The 25,663-nt window shown below is 41.8% G+C and overlaps 2 protein-coding genes across 5 annotated transcripts in view; one reads left to right on the top strand and one right to left on the bottom strand.

Moving 5' to 3' along the window:
• tmem259 (transmembrane protein 259) lies at positions 1 to 23,175 on the bottom strand. 4 transcript variants are annotated; one of them, XR_006096930.1, is made up of 13 exons: positions 22,795 to 23,175; positions 18,048 to 18,472; positions 12,503 to 12,817; positions 12,060 to 12,240; positions 10,824 to 10,934; positions 10,426 to 10,548; positions 8,824 to 8,924; positions 7,025 to 7,082; positions 5,856 to 5,939; positions 5,608 to 5,740; positions 4,940 to 5,039; positions 1,235 to 3,897; positions 1 to 1,138 (listed from the first exon to the last, which is right to left on the bottom strand). XR_006096930.1 is itself a non-coding variant. In XM_042416320.1 (12 exons), the coding sequence occupies exons 2-12, from the start codon at positions 18,264 to 18,266 to the stop codon at positions 2,995 to 2,997; spliced, it is 2,328 nt and encodes a 775-aa protein (XP_042272254.1). In that variant the 5' UTR covers positions 18,267 to 18,472; positions 22,795 to 23,175; the 3' UTR covers positions 1 to 2,994. The 4 variants fall into 4 exon arrangements, 3 of the variants coding, with proteins under 3 accessions (XP_042272254.1, XP_042272255.1, XP_042272256.1); XM_042416320.1 differs by having other exon boundaries at positions 1 to 3,897; XM_042416321.1 differs by having other exon boundaries at positions 1 to 3,897; positions 12,114 to 12,240; positions 22,795 to 23,174.
• Positions 23,176 to 24,746: 1,571 nt separating this feature from the next.
• The window catches only part of med16 (mediator complex subunit 16), a 12,166-nt gene continuing 11,249 nt past the window's right edge, over positions 24,747 to 25,663 (top strand). Inside the window, exons 1-2 of the mRNA XM_042416319.1 lie at positions 24,747 to 24,835; positions 24,939 to 25,014. The gene's annotated coding sequence lies outside the window, so the exon portion shown is untranslated. The remainder of the gene's footprint in view (positions 24,836 to 24,938; positions 25,015 to 25,663) is intronic.

Here is a 25,663-nt window from a genome sequence, read left to right as displayed (position 1 = left end):
TCTAAGAGTTTTTATCTTCAAAATAAAAGCATATGGAACAAAAAAAAAAAAATCAACTCAGTTGAGTTTGTGCTTCAACCTGTCAGAGTCAGGGCTGATCAGCTGATCAATAACTGATCATCACGATCAGTTCCTGCCATGTTCAGTGTTTAAAGTGACGCTGAGCTGCAGTTTATAGAAACATCTGAATCTGATCAATAAACGATCAGATTTCAGATCATCTCCAGTTTCACCGTCTGTCAATTTGTTTCAAATAATCAATTAAATGCAGGTTTCTTTTATTTTGCTCTACAGATCAATAACAACCAACTATTGATCTGATCACTAGTTTCATGTTTCTGATGTCTAACGTCTGATTCATCAATTATCAATATGGGCTGAATCGTTATTGGCTGATTGATTAAAGTTTCATCTTCAGCTGAAACACAAAACTAAATATTTATTATTAATTGATGAATTATTAAAATCATCAATAACTTCAGATTCCTACTGTGAAGATTTTATTTTTGTTTTTTTTAACAAACTGAATATTTTGAGTTCTGGTCGACAACAAAGAGACATTTAAAGACGTCGCCTCCGACTTCTTCTACTGTTTAACATTTTATAAACTAAATGATTAATAATCAACAGATTATTGATCAGGAGAATAATCAGCTGGTGTTTCTGCAGCAGAGCGACAATAACTGAACTGACCTCTAAACTCTTTTATTGATTCTTTATCTTGATTTTAATGTTCACAAAACAGTAAATTCACCTTTATTTCCAAACGAAAAGATCATCAGAGGAACTGATTGATTATTAATTATTAATGAAATATTCACACGTCAGTCTTTCATCTTTCTGTGTGAGACTTTCTGATACGAGCTGAACGATTGATCAGCCGATGGATCGATCGGTGTCGGTGAGGAGCTCTGATGATGAAACGTGAGGCGGGCGAGCAGGTGAAGGTCACACCTGGTTCAGGGTTTTACCTGGATCCACATCACAGGCTCGATTTATATTTCTGCTTCTCACAGATCGAATGTTTGTCTCCACGTCTCTCTGAAGGTTCAACAGTCACAGAAACAAACCAGAGAACCTGACGGAACCTCACAGAACCTGACGGAACCTGATAGGACCTGACAGGACCTGACAGGACCTGACGGGACCTCACAGAACCTGACGGAACCTGACGGAACCTGACGGAACCTCAGAACCTGACGGAACCTCAGAACCTGACAGGACCTGACAGGACCTGACGGAACCTCAGGACCTGACAGGACCTGACGGAACCTGACAGGACCTGACAGGACCTGACGGAACCTGACAGAACCTCACAGGACCTGACAGAACCTGACAGGACCTGACAGAACCTGACAGAACCTCACAGGCCCTGACAGAACCTGACGGAACCTGACGGAACCTGACAGAACCTCACAGGACCTGACAGAACCTGACAGGACCTGACAGGACCTCACAGGACCTGACGGAACCTGACAGAACCTGACGGAACCTGACGGAACCTGACGGAACCTGATGGAACCTCAGAACCTGATGGAACCTCAGAACCTGACAGGACCTGACAGGACCTGACGGAACCTCAGGACCTGACAGGACCTGACAGGACCTGACGGAACCTCAGGACCTGACAGGACCTGACAGAACCTGACAGGACCTGACAGGACCTGACAGGACCTGACGGAACCTCACAGGACCTGACAGAACCTGACAGGACCTGACAGAACCTCACAGGACCTGACAGAACCTGACGGAACCTGACGGAACCTCAGGACCTGACAGGACCTGACAGGACCTGACAGGACCTGACAGGACCTGACAGGACCTGACGGAACCTCAGGACCTGACAGGACCTGACAGAACCTGACAGGACCTGACAGGACCTGACAGGACCTGACAGGACCTGACGGAACCTCACAGGACCTGACAGAACCTGACAGGACCTGACAGAACCTCACAGGACCTGACAGAACCTGACAGGACCTGACAGAACCTCACAGGACCTGACAGAACCTGACAGGACCTGACAGGACCTGACAGGACCTGACGGAACCTCAGGACCTGACAGGACCTGACAGGACCTGACAGGAACTGACAGGAACTGACAGGAACTGACAGGAACTGACGGAACCTCAGAACCTGACAGGACCTGATGGAACCTCACAGAACTTGACGGAACCTGACGGAACCTGACAGGACCTGACAGGACCTGACGGAACCTGACTCAGTTATTTTATGTTCCGACAGGACCTGACAGGACCTGACAGGACCTGACAGAACCTGACGGGACCTGACGGGACCTGACAGGACCTGACGGGACCTGACAGAACCTGACGGGACCTGACAGAACCTGACAGGACTTGACAGGATCTGACAGGATCTGACAGAACTTGACGGAACCTCGGAACATTTAGTCCCTCAAACATAAGAACTGAAACTGTCCCGCAGAGTCAAATCTGACGTCTTCGAATGTCTCGTTCTGTCCGTCCAACACAAAGATTCAGTTTGTTAGGACAGAGAGCAGAATCAGGAGGACAGCCGGAGCTTTAAATGACTTATTGATTATTGGAATTGTTATTAGCAGTCGCATGAATAATTTGTTCTGTAAACGTCTCGTTTGTCCGACTGAACAAAACAGAAAAACAATGAATCAACTATCAAATTGTTGCTGATTAATTTTCTGTCAGTCGACTCATGAGTTAGTTGATGAAAGGTTTGAGCTCTGCCTGCGAGTCGTCCTCTCTGTCATCTATCTGCTTTTAGTTTTATTGATTATTTGATTGACAGACAGTAAAATAAACCGATCGTGTCTCTGCAGCTGTTTCCGTCACCTGCGGAGGGTCTCCACCCTCAGGTTGGGAAACACGATAAGATAATTCTTTCAGATGTGGATCAACAGGAAAACCCTGAACGCTCTCTGATCAGCTGATCAAACAGGCTGATCAGCTGACAGGTGTCAGACAGGTGAGGTGATGTCACGGCGGGACACCTGGACTCTCAGGATGTGTGTGAGGAGCTCTGCTGCGCTCTGCAGTTCCAGTCTGTACCTGAACTCTGTGAAGGGGGGCAGTCTGTCTGTGGGGGGGCCGCACCTGCTGGCCCCGCCTCTGAGGGCCCCGCCTCCGCCGCCTGTGGCCCTCTGATTGGAGGAGGAGGAGGAGGAGGAGGGGGCGTGGCTGGAGGATCAGCTCCTCCTGCTGTGGGTTTAATTTCTACAGAGACTATGTTTGGATCCACCGTTACACTCTGCTCCCCTTCACCTCCTCCTCCACCTGCTCCTCCTCCTCCTCCACCTGCTCCTCCTCCTCCTCCACCTGCTCCTCCTCCTCCTCCACCTGCTCCTCCTCCCCCTACGCCTGCAGCTTCACCCCCTACACCTGCTGCTCCTCCTCCTACACCTGCTGCAGCTGCTCCTCCCATCCAGAACTCGGCCACCACGCTGATCTCTGTCGCTCCCGCTGACCTCTGACCTCCTCCTCCTCCATCGAGCACCGCCGCCCCCTGCTGGGTGGAGGACGACAGAGCTTCGGTGATGATGGCGGCCGTCTGAGCCACCCAGTTCAGCTCCGACCTCACCTCCCCTACGCCCGCTGCAGGAGAGGAGGAGGTGGAGGAGGGCTGTGGGTCGGGCTGAGGCTGGGGGGTGGAGGCGGGTGCTGGTTGGGTGGTGTCCGCCGGTCCTGGAGGTCCTGCACCAGCCGCAGCAGCTGCAGCAGCAGCAGCAGCAGCAGCAGCCGCAGCAGCTGCAGCACTGTTGTTGTTGTTGAGGCTGTCCTGCAGGGCGGTGGCGGTCTGGTTGGCCTGACCCCCCTGCTGGTTCTGCAGCAGCATCTCTTGGATCCTGATCTGCTGCAGGATGGCGGGAAGCTCGTAATGATGGAAGAAGTAGATCATGGAGTGCTGCACGAGGAGAGCAGGAGCTTAGTGAGAACAGCTGACATCTACACAGGATGAATGTTGTTGTATCTACTGCAGCCTGGATCTGTGACTGTCTGCAGCATGAAACTACAGTATTAATGTCAGCTTCAGCTCCCTCTGCTGGCTCACAGGCCAAACTACCTCAGACAGTCTGTTGCACTTATGAACTGTACAGTTCTGAATTTGAACAGGTCATTACAGTTCAAATATTAAAATGTTTCCCATGTTTGAACAAATCTTTGAATAAAAGTGATAAAAAGCCCCAAACACAGGATCACAATACCACAATATCATAAACAATCTGAAGACCATCAGCCAGTTCAACTGCAGAGCTGCAGTTCATTCCAGTAGTGAGACATAACTGAAAACCAGTCTGTCCCAGTTCAGAGGCTGTATGAGCCAACCTGCTCTGGATGATATATTAATATCACATCATATATAATATGAAATATTATCCCAGAAACAATCAGACTGTGTTTTTAAAGTGAATCTCTGAGGTGTTTTTTTTCTTTCTGCTGCGTTTTATCAGCTGTTTGTGTGAAAATGTTTTTGCAGATGTGACAGATGTTATGATGTGTTAACAGCAACATGTTTGAAACAGAAACAAGAAGCATCAGGAGAACAAAACCTCATCAGATGTGCTGCTGTAACGTCAGCTGCTGCTCTGTCAGACTGTTAATATTCCAAACTATTTCCTAAAATATTCAGACTTTTATTCTGAAAATATTCAGACTTTTATTCTGAAAATATTCAGACTTCTATTCTGAAAATATTCAGACTTTTATTCTGAAAATATTCAGGCTTTTATTCTGAAAATATTCAGACTTCTATTCTAAAAATATTCACTTTTATTCTGAAAATATTCCGACTTGTCTCTTATCTGTCTTTTCTCTGATTTCTAAGCAGATTTATGGAGGTTTATTGGCGACGGACATCACTGATGATGATGAGTTCATTTTGTGTTTCATGTCTGTGTGTTCAGAGTGACTGGGGTGATGATGATGATGATGATGAAGGTTCTGACCTGGATGAAGAGCCAGGAGGTGACGAGAGCCAGGCTGCTGTACTGACCGTTGAAGCGGTAGTGATAGGCGTAGAAGGCGAAGTGGTAAAGATAAAAGAACCTGAAATAAACACAGAGGAAAGAAATCTTTTAACGTCTCATTTATGCAGAAATAATGATACCAGGAAGGTTTGTTAATGGGCTTTTAAAGGGTTAATATAATGATTTATAATATAGATTTATAAAGCCCTTAAAATAGATCAAATCCCCTGAAAGCCATCCCTTAACTTATACCTTTAAATTGCTGTAATTTTTAAATGAAGGTTCATGTTATTTCATGTTATTTAAAGGGCTAAAACAGTGCAGATTATCCATTAAAATCTCTTCATGTATTATAGTTCATGTTTCTGTCCATGAATGAACTAGTTTAGGATGTTTGAACTATAATTAAGGTGCTTTTAAAAAGGTGCATTTTAACAGGTAGCTGTGATGTTAATTTGTACATTTTAAGTAGTTTTTAACCCCTTAAAAGCCTTTAATACAGTATATTACAAACCATTAATATTTCCATTAATTTATCCCAAATCTGTGCAAAGTTCCTGAAAACGGAACAAGAATCCCTTAAAATCTCTGTGGATGTGGTCTACAATGAGCCAATAGTGTGAGGCGGTGTCGGTCAGGTGACTCACCTCAGCCAGTGGCGTTTGCTGGTGTTGGTGTGGCAACAGATGGCGTCGTACTGATCAGCCAACCAGACGATGAGGATGATGTAGAAGGCCGTGGTCGTGTCGTTGAAGAACTCCGACATGATGGCCTCCATACCTGGTGACAGGAAGTGACATCATCAGGTCAAGACAGGAAGTTATGCAACACACAAAAACCTCCAAACACTGAAGCCAACGATCTGTTTCATCAAATAAACTTTATCTCGACTTACCGACGAGGGCGAGGATGACGGTGAGCAGAGGGGCTGCTGGGAAGGCGATGGTCATGTTCATCTCCAACATCTGCAGGAGATCCACTGGGGGGGGGGGCAGAGAGACCAGATCAATACAGCTGATCCTCCAGATCACAGAGACCAGATCAATACAGCTGATACTCCAGATCACAGAGACCAGATCAATACAGCTGATCCTCCAGGTCACAGAGACCAGATCAATACAGCTGATCCTCCAGATCACAGAGACCAGATCAATACAGCTGATCCTCCAGATCACAGAGACTGGATCAATACAGCTGATCCTCCAGATCACAGAGACCAGATCAATACAGCTGATCCTCCAGATCACAGAGACCAGATCAATACAGCTGATCCTCCAGACCACAGAGACCAGATCAATACAGCTGATCCTCCAGATCACAGAGACCGGATCAATACAGCTGATACTCCAGATCACAGAGACCGGATCAATACAGCTGATCCTCCAGGTCACAGAGACCGGATCAATACAGCTGATCCTCCAGATCACAGAGACCGGATCAATACAGCTGATCCTCCAGATCACAGAGACTGGATCAATACAGCTGATCCTCCAGATCACAGAGACTGGATCAATACAGCTGATCCTCCAGGTCACAGAGACCGGATCAATACAGCTGATCCTCCAGATCACAGAGACCAGATCAATACAGCTGATCCTCCAGACCACAGAGACCAGACATCATTTATGATACTTTAGGATTAAATTGATCATTTAGATCAGAAATGATCAGAGAATCAAACACTTTACATCCATCGATCCCTCCAGGAAACTGCGATCCCAATAACTGACTAAATATTTGTGAGAGCTGCAATTTTGCTAAATTACTGCTGATGCTGATCTGCAGGAAGCTTTTTATCCAACAAAGTCATTACATCCGACTCTTAATTTGTAGGAGTTGAAAAAAAAAAAACGCATTATTTTCCTTTTCTTGCAATTTTTCCCCAATTATCCTGATTTTACTGTAAGAAGTAAAAAACACACATTGACTGCTGCAAAATCAATGTTTTTTTCAACGCACTCATCACAAAAACATGGAGATCCTGGAGGGATTGATCATTTATTTAATATTTAACTGAAAATCATCATCAGTCGGTCTGATGTGGCGCTTCAGAGAAAAACTGACCAATGAAGACGAAGATCTGGTGGTGAGAATATCTGAGCAGCATGGAGACCGACAACGTCTGCAAAACACAAAACATCAAACATCAACACAGTAAAAGTACACAAGTATTATGAGCTTGATGTAGTTAAAGTATTGCAGTAAAAGTACATAAGTATTATGAGCTTGATGTAGTTAAAGTATTGCAGTGAAAGTAGTGGTTTGGTCCCTCTGACTGATATATTATTATTACTAATTTTCATGTCTGTCTGTTTGTTTGTTTCTTTCTTTATTATTATGCCAATTAAACCCTAAATTTGACCCCCTAAACATGCTCAAAAACTCCCCAAATTTGGCACGCACATCAGGTCTGGTGAAACATTTGATAAATGTAAAAATTAACCCCCAAAGTGCCAAAATGTGCTTGAGAGTGCCACCTATGTAACTAAAATGGCCACCACGGCCCGTAGGAATGTCGTAGAGAGATCAAACCAAAACTCAATTATTCGTCTCATCAAGACCTACAAATCATACTCTGACACCCCTGACCTAAATCCAACAGGAAGTCCGCAATTAGCCTTTCAAAATAAGACTTTGCCCCAATTTTGGCCCGCGAACAAACGCTATCTCCTCCGAGGGCGTTAATGGTATCGGCTTCAAACTTTGACACATGACATATGACACTGTGCTGAAAAAAATGTTGTTAAAAACTTTGTAATAACTCGAACGGTTTGGACTTTATAAGCCCTGAAAGTTGCAGTGCCACATCACACTTACAATGTAAACCAATGGGGAGGCAATCTATGGGCATGAACTTTGTGTCAAACAGAAGCTTCTGACGTCTAAACTATAAGTCTGACCACTTTCAAACCTGTATCAATGGATTCACCACGAAATTTCCTACTAAAATATGATTTTTAATGTAAGATTTGGCCAAAGTCATGGGATTTATGAGGAGATTTCACAAGAAGCGTACTCTAAAATCCTCCTCTCCAACTGCTCCTGGTGATGTCACTCCCTCAGTGCTGTGAAACATTCTGCAATACACACTCATTATAAAATCACAGGAGGAGCAAGAAAAGACTTTAAAACTCACACTCTAATATCTCAAAAACAATAAAAGATAGAAAAAACATGTAAAACATGTTTGTATCTAAAACTATGTGGAAGCAGTAAATGTTCAAAAAGGTGTGGGTTCACTCACACTCTCCATTCAAATCAAACTTTGACCAGGTCATGTGGGTCCTTCTCTAAAAATAGACTTGATGAAAATTAGGAAAATAATTTGTTTTACACACAAACTCATCAAGAGTTTTCAATTTACTAATTGAAATTCAAGTGAATGGGCCCAAAACTTGCATGATTTTGATGCCACAGGTGTGAGCAAGACAGACATGTCTCACCCTGCAGAAAACACTCATCCTGTCAATCAAACTTTCAAAATAAAAGCACACCACACATTTTTAAAAAAGCAAAATGATCTGATCCCGACGGGCCAGAGTGCGAGGTCCTGACCAACGCTGCTTGCAGCTTTAATTATATATGACATCATTAGATTATTAATAGTGAAGCATCAGTGTTAGAGCAGCATGTTACTGTTGTAGCTGCTGGAGGTGGAGCTAGTTTACACTACTTTATATACAGTTAGCTAGTTTAGTCCAGTGGTTCCCAATGTAGTGAAATGTAGTGGAGTGGAAGTATAAAGTAGCATCACATGGAAATACTCAAGTAAAGTACAAGTACCTCAAACTGTACATGAGTAAATGTACTTAATTACTTTCGACCGCTGGTGTTCAGTCAGCTGATGAATGTTGGATACTTACGAATATGACCATGATGACAAAGGCAGCCAGGTAGGAGGTTCTGGCCATCCACATGCTGACAAAGCGGTAATGTTCTCCAGACACCACGTTCCTCAGGAACCCTGCAGAGAACCACGCAGTGACATCATCAACCTGCAGACACCTCACAGGTGAAAATATCACCTGAACTTCAGAAACCTGATTAATGTCGGCAGGACTCTGATGTCTTTATTCACATCTGTCTGAATACACCTCAGGATCTCTGTTCTCCTGGTTATCTGTTGGTTCTCTGTGTTTTCTACCTTTGTTCTCCTGGTTCTCTCTCTGTTCTGTGTTTTCTACCTTTGTTCTCCTGGTTCTCTCTCTGTCCTGTGTTTTCTACCTTTGTTCTCCTGGTTCTCTCTCTGTTCTGTGTTTTCTACCTTTGTTTTCCTGGTTCTCTCTCTGTTCTGTGTTTCCTACCTTTGTTCTCCTGGTTCTCTCTCTGTTCTGTGTTTTCTACCTTTGTTCTCCTAGTTCTCTCTCTGTTCTGTGTTTTCTACCTTTGTTCTCCTAGTTCTCTCTCTGTTCTGTGTTTTCTACCTTTGTTCTCCTAGTTCTCTCTCTGTTCTGTGTTTTCTACCTTTGTTCTCCTAGTTCTCTCTCTGTTCTGTGTTTTCTACCTTTGTTCTACTGGTTCTCTCTCTGTTCTGTGTTTTCTACCTTTGTTCGACTGGTTCTCTCTCTGTTCTGTGTTTTCTACCTTTGTTCTCCTAGTTCTCTCTCTGTTCTGTGTTTTCTACCTTTGTTCTCCTGGTTCTCTGTTGGTTCTCTGTGTTTTCTACCTTTGTTCTCCTGGTTCTCTCTCTGTTCTGTGTTTCCTACCTTTGTTCTCCTGGTTCTCTCTCTGTTCTGTGTTTTCTACCTTTGTTCTCCTGGTTCTCTCTCTGTTCTGTGTTTTCTACCTGTGTTCTCCTGGTTCTCTCTCTGTTCTGTGTTTTCTACCTTTGTTCTCCTGGTTCTCTCTCTGTTCTGTGTTTTCTACCTTTGTTCTCCTGGTTCTCTCTCTGTTCTGTGTTTTCTACCTTTGTTCTCCTAGTTCTCTCTCTGTTCTGTGTTTTCTACCTTTGTTCTCCTAGTTCTCTCTCTGTTCTGTGTTTTCTACCTTTGTTCTCCTAGTTCTCTCTCTGTTCTGTGTTTTCTACCTTTGTTCTACTAGTTCTCTCTCTGTTCTGTGTTTTCTACCTTTGTTCTCCTGGTTCTCTCTCTGTTCTGTGTTTTCTACCTTTGTTCTCTTGGTTGTCTCTCTGTTCTGTGTTTTTTACCTTTGTTCTCCTGGTTCTCTCTCCGTTCTGTGTTTTCTACCTGTGTTCTCTGTTGGTTCTCTGTGTTTTCTACCTTTATTCTCCTGGGTCTCTGTTGGTTCTCTGTGTTTTCTACCTTTGTTCTCCTGGTTCTCTGTTGGTTCTCTGTGTTTTCTACCTTTGTTCTCCTGGTTCTCTGTTGGTTCTCTGTGTTTTCTACCTTTGTTCTCCTGGTTCTCTCTTTGTTCTGTGTTTTCTACCTTTGTTCTCTTGGTTCTCTCTCTGTTCTGTGTTTTCTACCTTTGTTCTCCTGGTTCTCTCTCTGTTCTGTGTTTTCTACCTTTGTTCTCCTCGTTCTCTGCGAGCGCCTTCACGCTGGACATCAGGATGTCATCGTAGCCCAAAAACTCATCGAGCAGGAAGCGACTGAAGCCGTCACCGAAACACTCGTCCTTCATTGGATCTGAACACAAAGAGAGAAACGCAGGTTTCAGCTCCGTCATCAGTCATGTGACCATGAGGCCGCTGGTTCCACTTAGAGCTGCGATGATTAATCAATTAGTCAATTAATTGGCAACAATTTTGATAAGACAAAACAAGACAATGAGGATGAATCGTGGGCTCTGGACACTTTTCACAAGTTACTGGCATTTAATAATTGATTAATTGAGAAAATAACTGGAAGATTAATTGATAATAAAATAATAAGTTAGTTGCAGCTGTGTGTCAGCGTCTCACCCAGAGTGACGACCATGACGGGGATGTTGAGTCTCTGTCTGGTGCTCTGAGACAAACGCAGGAAGCCGTACTCCAGAGAATACTCCACGATGTACTCCTCCTGAGGCCACACTGAAAGAACATACGTCACACATGTCAAACAACATACGTCACACATGTCAAACAACATACATCACACATGTCAAACAACATACATCACACATGTCAAACAACAGCGTCACTGATTAATTTGTTTAAATCAATATCTCCCAGCATGCAGTGGTCCACTGATGATGATGTGTTTGTCTTGTTCAACATCACATAGACTTTGCTGCCTCCTGCTGGACTGAAAGAGAACCTCAGCTCTTTAAAAATACATTACATCATCATCATCATCATCATCATCATCATCAACAGATGAATCAGGATCAGTTTAAAACTTTTAAAACAGCTGCTTCACATCACGTAGTTCCACAGTCAACCAACTCAGCAGGAGTGTTACTGTAGGAGGAGGAGGAGGAGGAGTCAGGGAGGAGGAAAGGCATAGGTTGGAGGAGGAGTCAGAGCAGGGGGGATGGAGTCAGAGGAGGAGGAGGAGGAGGAGGAAATGAAGGAGTCAGAGGCATTTGCAGACTTGCGGACTTTGCGGGCGCGTTCCCAGTAAGTCTGCAAGAGTCGAGGTTTGTCCAAACCCACAACTGCCCTCGCAAAATTACCCATAATCCTGCAGCAATCAGCTATAAAGTGACGATGTAGAAAATAATAAATAATAATACGAACTATTATCATCAATAACAAAAACAATAATTCTCAGAGTAATATTAATAATAATAATAGGTTATGTAAAGTATTTACTGTATGGATTAATTTATGTAATGAGGTTTATAACAGGCTGGATTAGAGCAGCTCAGGATCACTCTGACCAGATGTGTTGACAGTAAAGCAGAAAAGGGTCAGGAATTTCAATTTATCTCCATGGAAACACTGGAGGTCATACGTCCCGTCTCGCAGCCCGGCGCCCTCGCGGACGTGACGTGACGACGGCGAACACGTCACGGTACGTATCGCTGAAGTCCGCGAGGGCTCAGTCCGCAAGTCCAGAGGGTGGACATTTGGATTCAACCAGAGAGGAGGAGGAGGAGATGAAGGAGTCAGAGAGGAGAAAAGGAGGAGTCAGAGGATGGAGGCAGGGTCAGAGAAGAGGAGGAGGAGGAGGAGGAGGAGGAGTCACAGAGGAGGAGGTGAAGGAGGGTTTACCTGCTCTGGTTATCATCTCCAGCTCAGACACAGAGTCCTTCAGCGGCTGCATACCTTTAGTGGTCTGGCTGAAGGAGACGTCCTGACTGTCGTTCACACCTCCTCCTCCTCCTCCTCCTCCGCCTCCTCCACCTCCTCCAATCAGAGACGGCTTCAGACGAGGCTCGATGTCCAGCTCAAACTGTAGAAACGGAAAGAAAAAGCTACAACCAAACCAAAAACCAAACTGGCGGTACATGAAGTTGTAGTTGCCATGGTTTCAAACACAGGTGAGCTGTTCATCATTACACACATTCGTTATGATCTGTGCTAATAATGCACAATAAGTATCAGTTATCAATAAAAACATTGATTAGTGCAGCTTTAAAACTCATTGCTGAGTATAACTGGGTTCAAAAATTAAATATTTCATTGATCACCTGCGTGCGTTGACCTGCGCTCACCTGCACTGAGCTGTTATCAAACATCTCCAGGGTCATCTCCTCTTCATCCTCCTCCTCCTCCTGCAGCGCTGCCAGGCTGAGCCCCGCCACTCTTCCTTTCCCTCCTCCTCCTCCCTCCTCAGGCTCCAGCTCCTCCTGGAAGCCCGTGGAGTCATAGTACTGCAGGAAGACGGGCGCTCGGCTGGAGTTCCTCTGGATCTCCACCCGCAGGATGCCGTCACGAGGCCAGCGCTCCCTCACCACCTCCAGACAGTTGATGGGCGAGCGGGAGAAGGCGATGTGGATGTAGGCGAGGATGAAGAGGACGAAGAGCGCCTGAGGAGGAGCAGAGAGGAGTCAGAGAGGAGCAGTGAGGAGTTAATAGGAGGAGATCAGACTGTGTGCACAGTCCTGCTCAGAAAAACTAATCAACATGAAGTCATTAACTCTGACAAACACCAACTCTTCACACAGAAACACAGAAAGTCATTTCTCTCATGACTCGGCGGTCAGTTATATGAGACTCAGCAGTTTGTTATATGACTCGGCGGTCAGTTATATAACTCGGCGGTCAGTTATATGAGACTCAGCAGTTTGTTATATGACTCGGCGGTCAGTTACATGACTCGGCGGTCAGTTATATGAGACTCAGCAGTTTGTTATATGACTCGGCGGTCAGTTATATAACTCGGCGGTCAGTTATATGAGACTCAGCAGTCTGTTATATGACTCGGCAGTCTGTTATGTGACTCGGCAGTCTGTTATATGACTCGGCAGTCTGTTATATGACTCGGCAGTCTGTTATATGTGACTCGGCAGTCTGTTATATGACTCGGCAGTCTGTTATATGACTCGGCAGTCTGTTATATGTGACTCGGCAGTCTGTTATATGACTCGGCAGTCTGTTATATGACTCGGCAGTCTGTTATATGACTCGGCAGTCTGTTATATGTGACTCGGCAGTCAGATATATGACTCGGCAGTCTGTTATATGACTCGGCAGTCTGTTATATGTGACTCGGCAGTCTGTTATATGACTCGGCAGTTTGTTATATGACTCGGCAGTCTGTTATATGACTCGGCAGTCTGTTATATGACTCGGCAGTTTGTTATATGACTCGGCAGTTTGTTATATGAATCGGCAGTCTGTTATATGACTCAGACTGTGTTGCATCGTGGAGTGTTTGTGGAGAAAAGCCTGAAGGTGTGACTGCTGCTAATCTGATGGAGCAACACATAAACCTTGGACTTCTACACCAGAGTCCATTAAAAATTCCGTCATTTTAATCCTGATCGCTGCAGATTAAAACGTTTAACTTAAAGGAACTTTGTGTTGTTGTTTGTCCCGCACAGATTTGTTAAGTGCTGTCATCATTACACATACTCATTATGCACAATTACTATTAACTATATAATATCTATAGAATAAAAATATTGATCAATGCAGTTTTAAAATCCCCTGCTGTGTACAGTCAAGTAGAAATTTACATTTAAGTATCAACTGTAACAACTAGAATTATAATAAAAAATATTCTGATTAATGGTGATTTTAAGTTGAATGATTGCATCAACTGTTCTGCACATGTAAACCTAAAAATGTGTGTCAGGTTGTATTTATGCAATAAATAAAAAAATCCAAACTTTTTATTCCCTGGTTTATTTTCATTGATTAACTGTTTTATAGCAGAGAAATGTTTTACCAGTTTATCAGTTTCTTAATTGGTATTAGGGATGTCCATCATTAATCGATTAAATTATTAATGGCAATTCATCAATAAAAAATATATTAACCAATAATGCAGAGGATGAAGCGTTCTGTAGGTTTGCTGTATTAGTTACTTTTTAATGAGACTGAATTACAGGTGTGTTTGCTGTTTGAGCCACACAAACTGTAAAACAAACGCACCTCCCTGCCGTCCGAGGAAGAAAAAAGTCCCAGCATGCCTCGCTCTGCTCACTGAGGCCGGCGTGTTGATGAACACCGCGGCGTCTTGAATCTCATCAAGTTGTGAAAATTCCACGGAGTTGTTGTTTGTTGTCTGGCGGCTGTGTGATTCAGATATCTGAGGCTCGTGCTAATGCTAAACTAGCATCGCTGTAGCTGCGGCGCCGACGGTCGGGACAGAAGTTCTCTAAATTACACAACAACCAACAAAATCAACACAAAAGTGATGAGCTGTGTAAGCGACGCTCTCCTGCTCGGAGTATAAATACATTTTAGCGTGGCAGTAAATGTTAAAGGTTTCCTGGACTGATGAAGTTGGAGTGACAGTATTTGTGTGTCTGTCGCAGCTGAGCAGCTGTTTCCAGCAGCTGGACCAACAATCAGTCCATCATGTAGATAAAGTACGAGTATTAATTCATATTAAACCAGTCAGACAGACGTTATGGGGAGTAACCTGCTTTTTATTTGTTCGATAACGTTACGGGTCATTTACGGGTCATCTAACTGCCTGATTCATCGAGCTTCTGCAGCTGTTTGCTGTTTAATACTTTGGATTTTGTCGTCCAGCGACAGACGGGAGATCTGAACTTTTAAATGCAGTCATTATTTTGTAATTTAACTTATAATTTAAGTAACTGTGTTTACTTAATCTGTTCTTTAAATTCCTCATGTATTCTGATTTGTGTCAGACGCAGCTCACAGTTGAACGTCCACCATAAGTCATAAATTAATGATTAATCGACCGACTTTCGATTAAGGGAACTGCTTAAAATTTGCATCTCTAATTAGTACTTAGAGATATTTTATACTGAAAAGGAACAAGAGCGTTGCTTCTATATGGCACATGTACATCTGAACATCTCGACCTCCAGCTGTGTCTCCAGGCTTTGGCCTGACGACGTCCGACAGAAATATTTAGAAAGAAATCCAAACATTGTTTTTTATTAATTGATAAAGAGGAACTATTATGTATATTTCAAGCTCTATATTTTTATTTTTGAACTCCACTAGAGCAGCTTTTTTATCTTCCTGGCCCTTTATGCAGCCGTCTGTTTTGGATTCTCCTCCTAAAAGCCTGCTCTGTTCTGATTGGTCAGCTTCAGGAAGCTTCCCCCGGCGGTGGGAGGAGACTCCGGACGCAGCGTAAACAAACTATAGTCGTCGGATTTCGCTTCTTCTTCTTCTCGTTCTTTACTCAAAATATAAACTTCTCCTCCGTATTCGTTGGAGCTAAAATCAGATCTGAAATATGCGAGTACACAGCAGGACGTCTCCGTTTGGTAAATATTACGCTAATTTCTTACTTATTGTGCGACATCTTTATCCTCTCTGCTCGGCTCTCAGGACTTCTGTAGCTTCTCACTGAATCTCTGTGCTTGAAGTTTAGATATCAGCCTTGCTGATCGCTTTCAGCCGAATCAGTCGTGTTAAGTTACTGCTGATGAAAACCAACATTTCCTGCTTTTGCTGCTTCAGATCACAATCAGGAGATTTTTATTGTGGAGACTTTTTAGGAGATGAAATGTGTTTATCCGCCGTTTTAGTGGAGTTTTGTTAGCGGTCGACAACAAGATCTGGAGCTCTTTGTTCAGTGGTTTAGTTAGAATTAATGCAGAAACCGCTACAGTAACGCCGTAACGTTAGCGGAGCAGAGCAGCGAACTTGCGCGCTGCGCGTGGAGCAGATGACCATATAAAGAAATCCGTCACCAGCCGACGTCGTCTCGGGCTGAAAGTGGACAAAAAACGTTGGAAACCGAGCGTTCAGAGCAGCCGCTGCTACACACGTTTACCTCGTTATTTGACATGTCGGCCATGTTTAATATGAACATCCCACATTGTGACATCACATATATGACTGAAAATAAGGAAAAACGTCATAAATGTTCCCTTTAATAAAGTCACCTTGACTGAGATAAAAAACATTTTTTAAAGCAAAAACGCCAAAAAAGATAAATCAACAATTTAAATAATCTTCAGCTCTACACAGATCAGTTTGTGTTCTCACAGATTCTCCTGCTTTTAACAGTTAACCAGTTAAATTCACTGTCACTTATGTTTCATGTTGTATTTGAGGTTAAACCTGCAACGATTATTAATTGATCAACAGAAAATTAAATTAAATCAGCAACTATTTTGATAATTAATCGATTTAGTAATTTTTAAAGGAAAAATGTCAAAACTTCTCATATGTGATGATCTGTAGGTTTTGGACTCTTCAGCAGATAAAGAAAGACATCTGAGGGCTTCAGCTCTGACTCTGACCAAACGATTAATTGATTGATTGATTGAGAATATCGTCAGCAAAGAGCCTGAGGGGTGAACGACGAAGCAAGTTCAACATATCCAGGCTCAACAAACCCTAAACTCATGATCAGAGATAAGCGGCGCTGGTTATGAACTTTCTTTGTTAACTCAGGCTCTCTGCTTCGGGCTCCATGAAAGAGGCGTTTGACGCGTCATTTGACTCTTTTTCTGCACAAAATGGACCAATCATGTGCTGCTTCCTTCAGTCAGGAGGAACAGGTCGTTATAACGGAGAGATATGAATAATATAAATACATCATCACAGCAAAAAGCAACGCTGTCGCTGCAAATAAGCGAAGAATGCTGGCAGGACATTGCTGATGTAAATTTGTTAATTAAAAAACTAATTCATTAATTTATTAATATAAAATATATGCATTATATATGCATCGACTGGTAAAATATCATATTTTACCAGTCAATGCACTCTCAATGCCTCCCACATCCAGAGCTCTTAAATTTTAAACTCGATGAAGCAGATTTAAACATTAAACTGTCTGATTCTGTCTCATAATCAAAGATTCTGGCCAAATCAAAGTGAAACTAATATTATAGATTGAATATTATCTGAGATAAATATCAATAGATTCATCTTTGTTTTGTTTAAAGTATTTCTTCATTAGTTTTTTTTTGTTTGTTTGTTTTTTTGAAATACAGTTTGATATATTGTAACAAAATCCCGCAGTAACCCAAACCTCACCATTACAAATACACAACATGACATCAAATCAATGGTAAGTCTGATAAAAGACTAATCAATATTCTAATCGGTGTTCTAATAGCTGCAGTAGCAGCAGTGTTAAACAGACTTCACAGCAGATCAGGTGGTGAAAGGACGACGCTTTTTACCGCCAATTTAAGCCGAAACTCAGAACATAACCTGCTCCGGACCAGGTTACATCTGCAGCATCAGTTACCATGGTGATGTAGCAGGTTAACAGAGAGTTCCCATGGTGATGTAGCAGGTTAACAAAGAGTTACCATGGTGATGTAGCAGGTTAACAGAGAGTTACCATGGTGATATAGCAGGTTAAAAGAGAGTTACCATGGTGATGTAGCTGGTTAACAGAGAGTTACCATGGTGATGTAGCAGGTTAAAAGAGAGTTACCATGGTGATGTAGCAGGTTAAAAGAGAGTTACCATGGTGATGTAGCAGGTTAACAGAGAGTTACCATGGTGATGTAGCTGGTTAACAGAGAGTTACCATGGTGATGTAGCAGGTTAAAGGAGAGTTACCATGGTGATGTAGCAGGTTAAAAGAGAGTTACCATGGTTACCAGGTTAATGATGTGTTAATAATCCGGCCCGTCTCACCTTGAGCAGGACGAAGAACTCGAACACCCTCCTGAAGGACGGAGGGAAGAGTCGGGCGTAGGTGACGGCCATCTTGAAGAAGAGCGCGTGGAAGAGGCGGTCTCTGACGTTGATGAGGGGGTTCTGGTTGATGTTGGGGTTGCGGATCCTGTTGGGTCCCATGTTGTTGTTGTTGTTGTTGAGCGGGACGTTGTTGTTGTTGGCCTGGTTCTCAGACATGTTCTCTGTGGTTTATTGTTCTCAGACGGCAGGAACAAACAGCTTCAGGCTGGTTCTAGGTCAGCATGGCTGCCGGGAGCGTCGCTCAGAGAGAAGGGACGTCCGTCTGTGACCTCTGACCTCTGACAGACACCGCGATGATGATGACGATGATGACGATGAAGACCTCTGCAGCTGATGGATTCAACTTCTTCACAGACCTCAGACTGTTCAACACAACATTCATCAATAAACACTTTCATCAAATTAATGAACATTTATTAGCGTCATTAGCTCATTGATAATTAATTATTCTGATATTGTGTCTGAATAAGTCAATAAAACTTATCGTCGATATAACACTGAATCAAAACATAATAAACAATCCACAATGGAAAATAAAGTTTTATTATAAAGTTAATAGTAGATTAATAGGGCTGGATTTAAATAAATAATCAATTTATTACGATTCTTATTTGAATGATCAGTAATCAATTCTTGAAATCCAGAGATTGATCTTTGCATCGGCACCTTTACTCAGTAAACATGTGAACTAAACGTTGTTTACTTGTTGTCAACGGTTCAGTTACAGTTACATATTTACATATTTTAAGTTAAAAACAAATGTAGATGATATCTGCTCCATTATTACCAACGTTCACATCAGCTGTGATGTGAACGTTGGTCTACGTGGACGAAGCTCCGCACGCTGATCTATTATCTCCGACTACGTGGACGTAGACTGAACAGTTTGTCTTTAGCTGCCGGGGAGCTAACGCTAGCTAGCAGCCGTCTGCACACGTCACACCGACCTTTAAATACAGTTTCTGTTGTCTGAGGCGCCGACAGTCCACGTGTAGCATTATGGGATGTTTATTTATTTTAAATGCGCATTATGATGTTAGTCTTTTATGATTCTAAAAACTACAGATAGCGACACACAGCCGATGTTTGTTGGACCACCAGAACATCTTCAGAGCTCCTTGTTATTGATCATCATTGATCATAAAGATCTTCCTCATGTGGTGCTGTGATGATGATGCTGGGTTGAGATCTGGTGACTGTGAAGGTCATAACATGATTCACATCATTCATTGTCATCCTGGAAGAGACCAGCATCCAGACCTGGACCAGACCCCCTCACTGTAGGGGTCCAGCATACAGACCTGGACCAGACCCCCTCACTGTAGGGGTCCAGCACTCAGACCTGGACCAGACCCCCTCACTGTAGAGGTCCAGCATCCAGACCTGGACCAGAGCCCCTCACTGTAGGGGTCCAGCATCCAGACCTGGACCAGACCCCCTCACTGTAGGGGTCCAGCATACAGACCTGGACCAGACCCCCTCACTGTAGGGGTCCAGCACTCAGACCTGGACCAGACCCCCCTCACTGTAGGGGTCCAGCATCCAGACCTGGACCAGAGCCCCGCGCTGTAGGGGTCCAGCATCCAGACCTGGACCAGACCCCCTCACTGTAGGGGTCCAGCACCCAGACCTGGACCAGTTCTCAGGTGAAGGACTCATCTGATCATATCAGTGTGTTCCACGTCTCTGTAGACCAGAACCTGGATGGATTTTGCACCACTGAACTCTCAGATGTTGGTTCATCTTTGTAACGAGGGTCTCTATGTGGTTGTCGACGGGTTCACGAGTCCCGACTACCAGATCTGATGAATCTTTGGACCTGTTTCTAGATCTACTTCCTGTCATATATATATATATACATATAATATTTCATATTATAATTTATTTATTCATTTATATTCTTCGTGTTTTAAAAAGTTCTGTATAAATAAAGCTTCGCTGACAGTCTGATCACGTCATCACATGACCCTGTTTACTGATGTCTTTCCCGCAGATCTAAACGCAGACGTCACTTCAGTCACTGTTCTTATTGACAGACGAGCCAGCTGAGCGTCTTTGTGACTGAAGCTGCTGCCGTCCGCCCCAACAATCAACCCTCGTTCAGCCGCTCACATCTTTTCCTCTCGTCACCTCGATACCAGATCAGAATCAGCTGGATGTTTATACAAGTCACAGAGCATCAGTGGATGTTCATAACTTCATTACTGGAGCAGCGCAGCTGTGTGGAAACATCTTCTACTCTCATTTATTCAGGTTTTTCCTTTAATTTGCCACCGTCGTCTTTTAGTCTTTTTGCAGGAAACAGCCGGAGATGTTCAACAAAACAAAAGTTTTCAGTTCTCAGAATAAACTCAGAAGAGTTTTATGCAAAATTAGTGGAACTGAATGTCAGATCAGGAGATCAGTGGTGATATAGATAATAGATAATAGATAATAGATCAGGCCTGATTAACAACATTTCATAAAGTTCTCAGTGTTTATGACGTCAGATGACATTTCTTATCTTGTTCTGGTCTCTATCAGCTCTATCTGCTTCAACTGACATTTAATCTGTAAATGACACTTCACCTGCTTTCATTTGCTCTTCAGTAGAGCTGCTGTGATTAGTAGTTATCAATACGTTAAATCAACAGAAAATTAATTTTCAACTATTTTCATAATCAATTAAGTGATGAAAAAGATCATTTTTAAAGCAAATATGACAAATATTTGATGTTTTCTGCTTCTCGTCCATCACAGTCAATAAACGTCTTAAAACAAACATTAAAGCATCATTCTGATGATTTTATATATTTGTCTAACAGGTACTGTGTGTTTATCAAAGCTGATACGTCTGATTCCTCCGTTGTTGCTCCAAACACTAATAACAGCATCATGCAGACGCTACTGAGCATGTGCAGTAACGCGGTTCTGTTTACAACTTGTTGTGCTGCAGATAAACTTTATACTGGATTAAACATCTCTGAAAAAGAATCATTTCATTGTTGGTTTGGATCCAAACATGAAGACAAATATAGAGAATCAGCAGAATGATCCTTTAATGACGTCATCTCGGGCTCCAGGAAATCTGTCACACAGTTTTGTTGTTTTATAGACTCATTGATCGATTGATTAATGACCGATGTTTGCAGCTCTTCTCTTCAACTGTTAGTTCGGTGTTTCCATGGAAACCGATGACTCGACTGTCTGCAGCGTTTAGAGCGAGACGTGATCCGTTGAGTCGGATCCAGGAGAAGATTTTTACTGTGTTAATATTTATTGATCTGTTACTCATAGTGAAAACAGTAAGCCTCGATCAATCAATATAGATATAGATAGATACTGTTAATATGTTCATAACATATAAACAGCATATTAAACAGCTGTATGAGCAGATTACGCTTCACTAAACTAAACTAAAATAAAATAAACGTGGAGAGTAAAAACGAGGGTCAGAGCTGCAACTAACCATTAGTTAATTATTGATTAATCTGACGATTAGTTTCTGGATTTATCAATTAGTTGTTTGGTCCATAAAATGTCAGAAATTGTGAAAAATGTGGATCAGTGTTTCCAAAAGATCTTCAGTTTACTGTCAACTAAAGAAAGCAGAAAATATTCACATTTAAGAAGCTGGAAACGCTTCTAACGTGTATTAACGGTAACATGTCAAATGTTTTCAACATGCTTCAGCTGCTTTCATCTGACAGCTGGAACCATTAGTCAATAAATCAATATCATCTTCGGGTTTTGGACTGTTGGTCGGACAAAATAAAAACATTTTAAATCATCGACTCGGGCTGTAGGAGATTATAACAAACATTTTTCTCTATTTTCTAACATTTTATAGACAAAACAATTATTCCATGATGGAAATAATCAGAACTTTACAGACTTACTTTAATGGTCTTAATGTTTAAATACCAGCTGACACTTCAACTGCTTTCAGCTTTTCAACCTAAACTTCTCACGCAAACAATCAAACTGAAAACTTTCCTCAGTGAGAGTTTTTATAGTTTAAACTTTACATGTGTGAGTTCATATCAGATGTTTGATGTTTCACACAGGAAATAAATGTTCAGAACAACATCTGAAGCTCCTCAATGACGACACTTAAAGACACTTTAGTGCTTAAATATTCTCTGTGAGGTTCATTAAAGTAACTAAGTACATTTACTCAAGTACTGAAGTACAGTTTGAGGTACTTGTACTTTACTTGAGTATTTCCATGTGATGCTACTTTCTACATCTCAGAGGGAAATATTGTACTTTCTACTCCACTACATTTATTTGACAGCTTTAGTTACTTTTCAGATGAAGATTTGACACAATGGATAATATAACAAGCTTTTAAAATACAACACATTGTTAAAGATGAAACCAGTGGTTTCCAGCTACATCAAGCTCATTATACTTATGTACTTTTACTGTAGGAGGATTTTTCATACAGGGACTTTTACTTGTAATGGAGTATTTTAAGATTGCTGTATTGGTGTTTTTACTGCAGTAAAGAATCTCAGTACTTCTTCCACTACTGCAGATGTGTTGTCGTTGTGTTTGTCAGCAGATGATGAAATGTTGTTGGTCCTGCAGGTTTTCGGGCCTCTGCTTCAGCAGGTAAACATCCAGCTAACTAACACTTTATCTCCGTAAAATAAAGAGCTGTAATTGACATTAGCTTTGGATTAGCGTTTAGCTCACTTACCTGTTATTTATCCCGCAGCTGTGTGTCCATGTTAACGTTTTCTTATCGATGTTTTCTCCAGATGAAACGAGCAGACTCATAAACGCAACAGCTAGCTGGTTAGCACTGTTAGCAGGAGCTAGCAGCTAACGCTAGTCAAACAGCAGCGGTGTTAGTTCGCAGCCAGCCCGTCCGGGACTCTGTGAGGACTCATTTCAAATTTATTTAACAGACTCAGTTTGATTCTTCAGGAGTTTAAAGATTATCTCTGAGCTGTTGTTCAGCCAGCAGCGGCTAACAGCAGCTAGCAGCAACTGACGGCTGCTGTTATGAGACGGAACTACGAGCAGAGCGGAGATACGGGTCCTGAACTGTGACGTGTTTCCTCCCTGAGCTCAGTCTGACAGGTGTGTGTGTGGGTGACTTAGGTGTTACAACATATTCAGTGACATATTCAGAGAGCGCAGTTACATAATATTATTCCTCATTTATATAAAGGATTTATCAGATGTGTCCAACAGAGTCTCCTCCATGGTTCTGTCCCATTCAGATACTTTACTTCAGTAAAGTACCAATACAGCGATGTAAAAATACTTATATACAGACCTGAATCTGCAATAAAAATACTACATTACAAATAAAAGTACTGCATGAAAAATCCTCCTACAGTAAAAGTACATAAGTATTATGAGCTTGATGTAGTTAAAGTATTGCAGTAAAAGTACATAAGTATTATGAGCTTGATGTAGTTAAAGTATTGCAGTAAAAGTACATAAGTATTATGAGCTTGATGTAGTTAAAGTATTGCAGTAAAAGTACATAAGTATTATGAGCTTGATGTAGTTAAAGTATTGCAGTAAAAGTAGTGGTTTGGTCCCTCTGACTGATATATTATTATATATGACATCATTAGATTATTAATAGTGAAGCATCAGTGTTAGAGCAGCATGTTACTGTTGTAGCTGCTGGAGGTGGAGCTAGTTTACACTACTTTATATACAGTTAGCTAGTTTAGTCCAGTGGTTCCCAACCTAGGGGTCGGGCCCCTCTAAAGGGTCAGCAGATAAATCTGAGGGGTCGTGAGATGATTAATGGGAGAGGAAAGAAGAAAAACAGTCTGTTGTGTTGTATTAATCTAACATCTGGTGGACGACCTTACTGTATACAACAAACAAACAAACATTCGTCATAAACAAAAAGATTTCAAAAGTCAAAAGAAGATATTTTGATTATACAGTAGCTGCATCCAAATGGGTAGTTTGCTTTTCTCTCTGTTTTCATGAAGACCAAATAAAGAAGAAGATAGGTTAATATTTTTGCCTTCCTTCAGAAAATGTGATCTCACTGCATCTGAAAATTAAACAAAAACATGATCTATCCGAATACTGTCAGGGTCTCATCCTTTAACCTGTTTAAAGACACAGTAACAAGAACTTTTTGAGTTTGAGTCTATTTATTTGCAGAGGTTAAACTCAAATATTTAATTGCAATACATTTAGTGGTATTTGAAGTTCAAAATTTGGTATTCAGTTGCCGATATAATTCAAATTATTATTATCATTGTTGTTGTTGTTGTTATCATTATTATTATTATTATGATTATTATTATGATGGTGATGATTATTATTATTATTATTATTATTATTATTATTATTATTATTATTATTATTATTATTTTATTGAACAATTTCCATGCACAAACATCATGGCTTTGGCAATTGTGGCAATGATTTGTTTCCATAGAGTCGCACCTGTAAGGCTGCATTTAGGGTATAAACGTCAAGATAAATAAAGCTGCCCGCCGGCGCCATCTCACATAAACACAAACAACAGTCCGACAGAGCTGATATAAAGAATAAAAACATTATTAAAACATGTTACAGAAAACATGATACAAGTACTGGAAGACATTTATCCCGTCTGATCATGAGTTTTGCTGATTTCTTCCATGTTTTCCCGACAGGCACGTGAAGAGACAGCCCTGTGGCCCGCGGGGTCCTGATGTTTCCCGGACAGGCACATGCAGAGACAGCCCTGTGGGCTGCGGGGTCCTGATGATACTGTGAGTGAACGATGAGCGGTTTGTTTGTTACGTCTGCTAACTTACAACTTTTAGATTTAATATCGTTTTTATTCAGCAGAAACTGTTTCTTTCTATTTTAAAGGTTCGTTCATCGTTTGTCAAGAAAACGGATTTATTTAAGTTAATATCTACGTCACTGGAGCTGAAAGCAAAGTCAGGTAAGATAATGTTAGCGGCTAACTGACACTTCAATTCTACATTTCAACGGTTCATTACTTAATAACAATTTACTCATTACACCTTGTAGGAGTATTAATATTTTATTAATGAATTACCTTGTCATTAGGGCACCACCTTCTCTTTGGTTAGGATTTATTAGTGCCAGGAGCAAACACTAAACCTTGTTCAATTTAATCAATGAATCAGTCTCATGATCTAAGTCCCAAACAGAAACAACCAAACACTTTTAGGATAAATTAAGACATTTATTAATAGCTAAACGTCTTGATGATACATGATAAAGCATAAGATAATATACAGAAAATAATAAATAAAAAGAAAGTAAAATAACTAAATAAATAAGATCTATGCATGATAATAAATAATAAAGAAAATTATTCAGCATGAGTGGCTCGAAGTGCGTGATTCGAGGCTTCATGTGTTGCACCGGGGAATGCTAATGAGAAGCTAATTCAACTTCTCTAAATAAACTCATTTAATTTTAACGTTATTCGACATCAACCCTCGACCACAAAGCCATGTTGAGGTGTTTCGTGGCGGTAGAGGCGTCATCTTGCAGGTCCAGCGGTGTTGTTGCAGTGAAAGAACCGGATCAGCTGCGTCGCGTCCTCGGAGATGCAGAGACGT

This window comes from Thunnus maccoyii, chromosome 7 (assembly GCF_910596095.1).
Source record: "Thunnus maccoyii chromosome 7, fThuMac1.1, whole genome shotgun sequence".
Classification (NCBI taxonomy): Eukaryota; Metazoa; Chordata; class Actinopteri; order Scombriformes; family Scombridae; genus Thunnus; species Thunnus maccoyii.
Note: the sequence above shows the minus strand (reverse complement) of the source record. Positions and strands in the feature narration are given on the sequence as shown.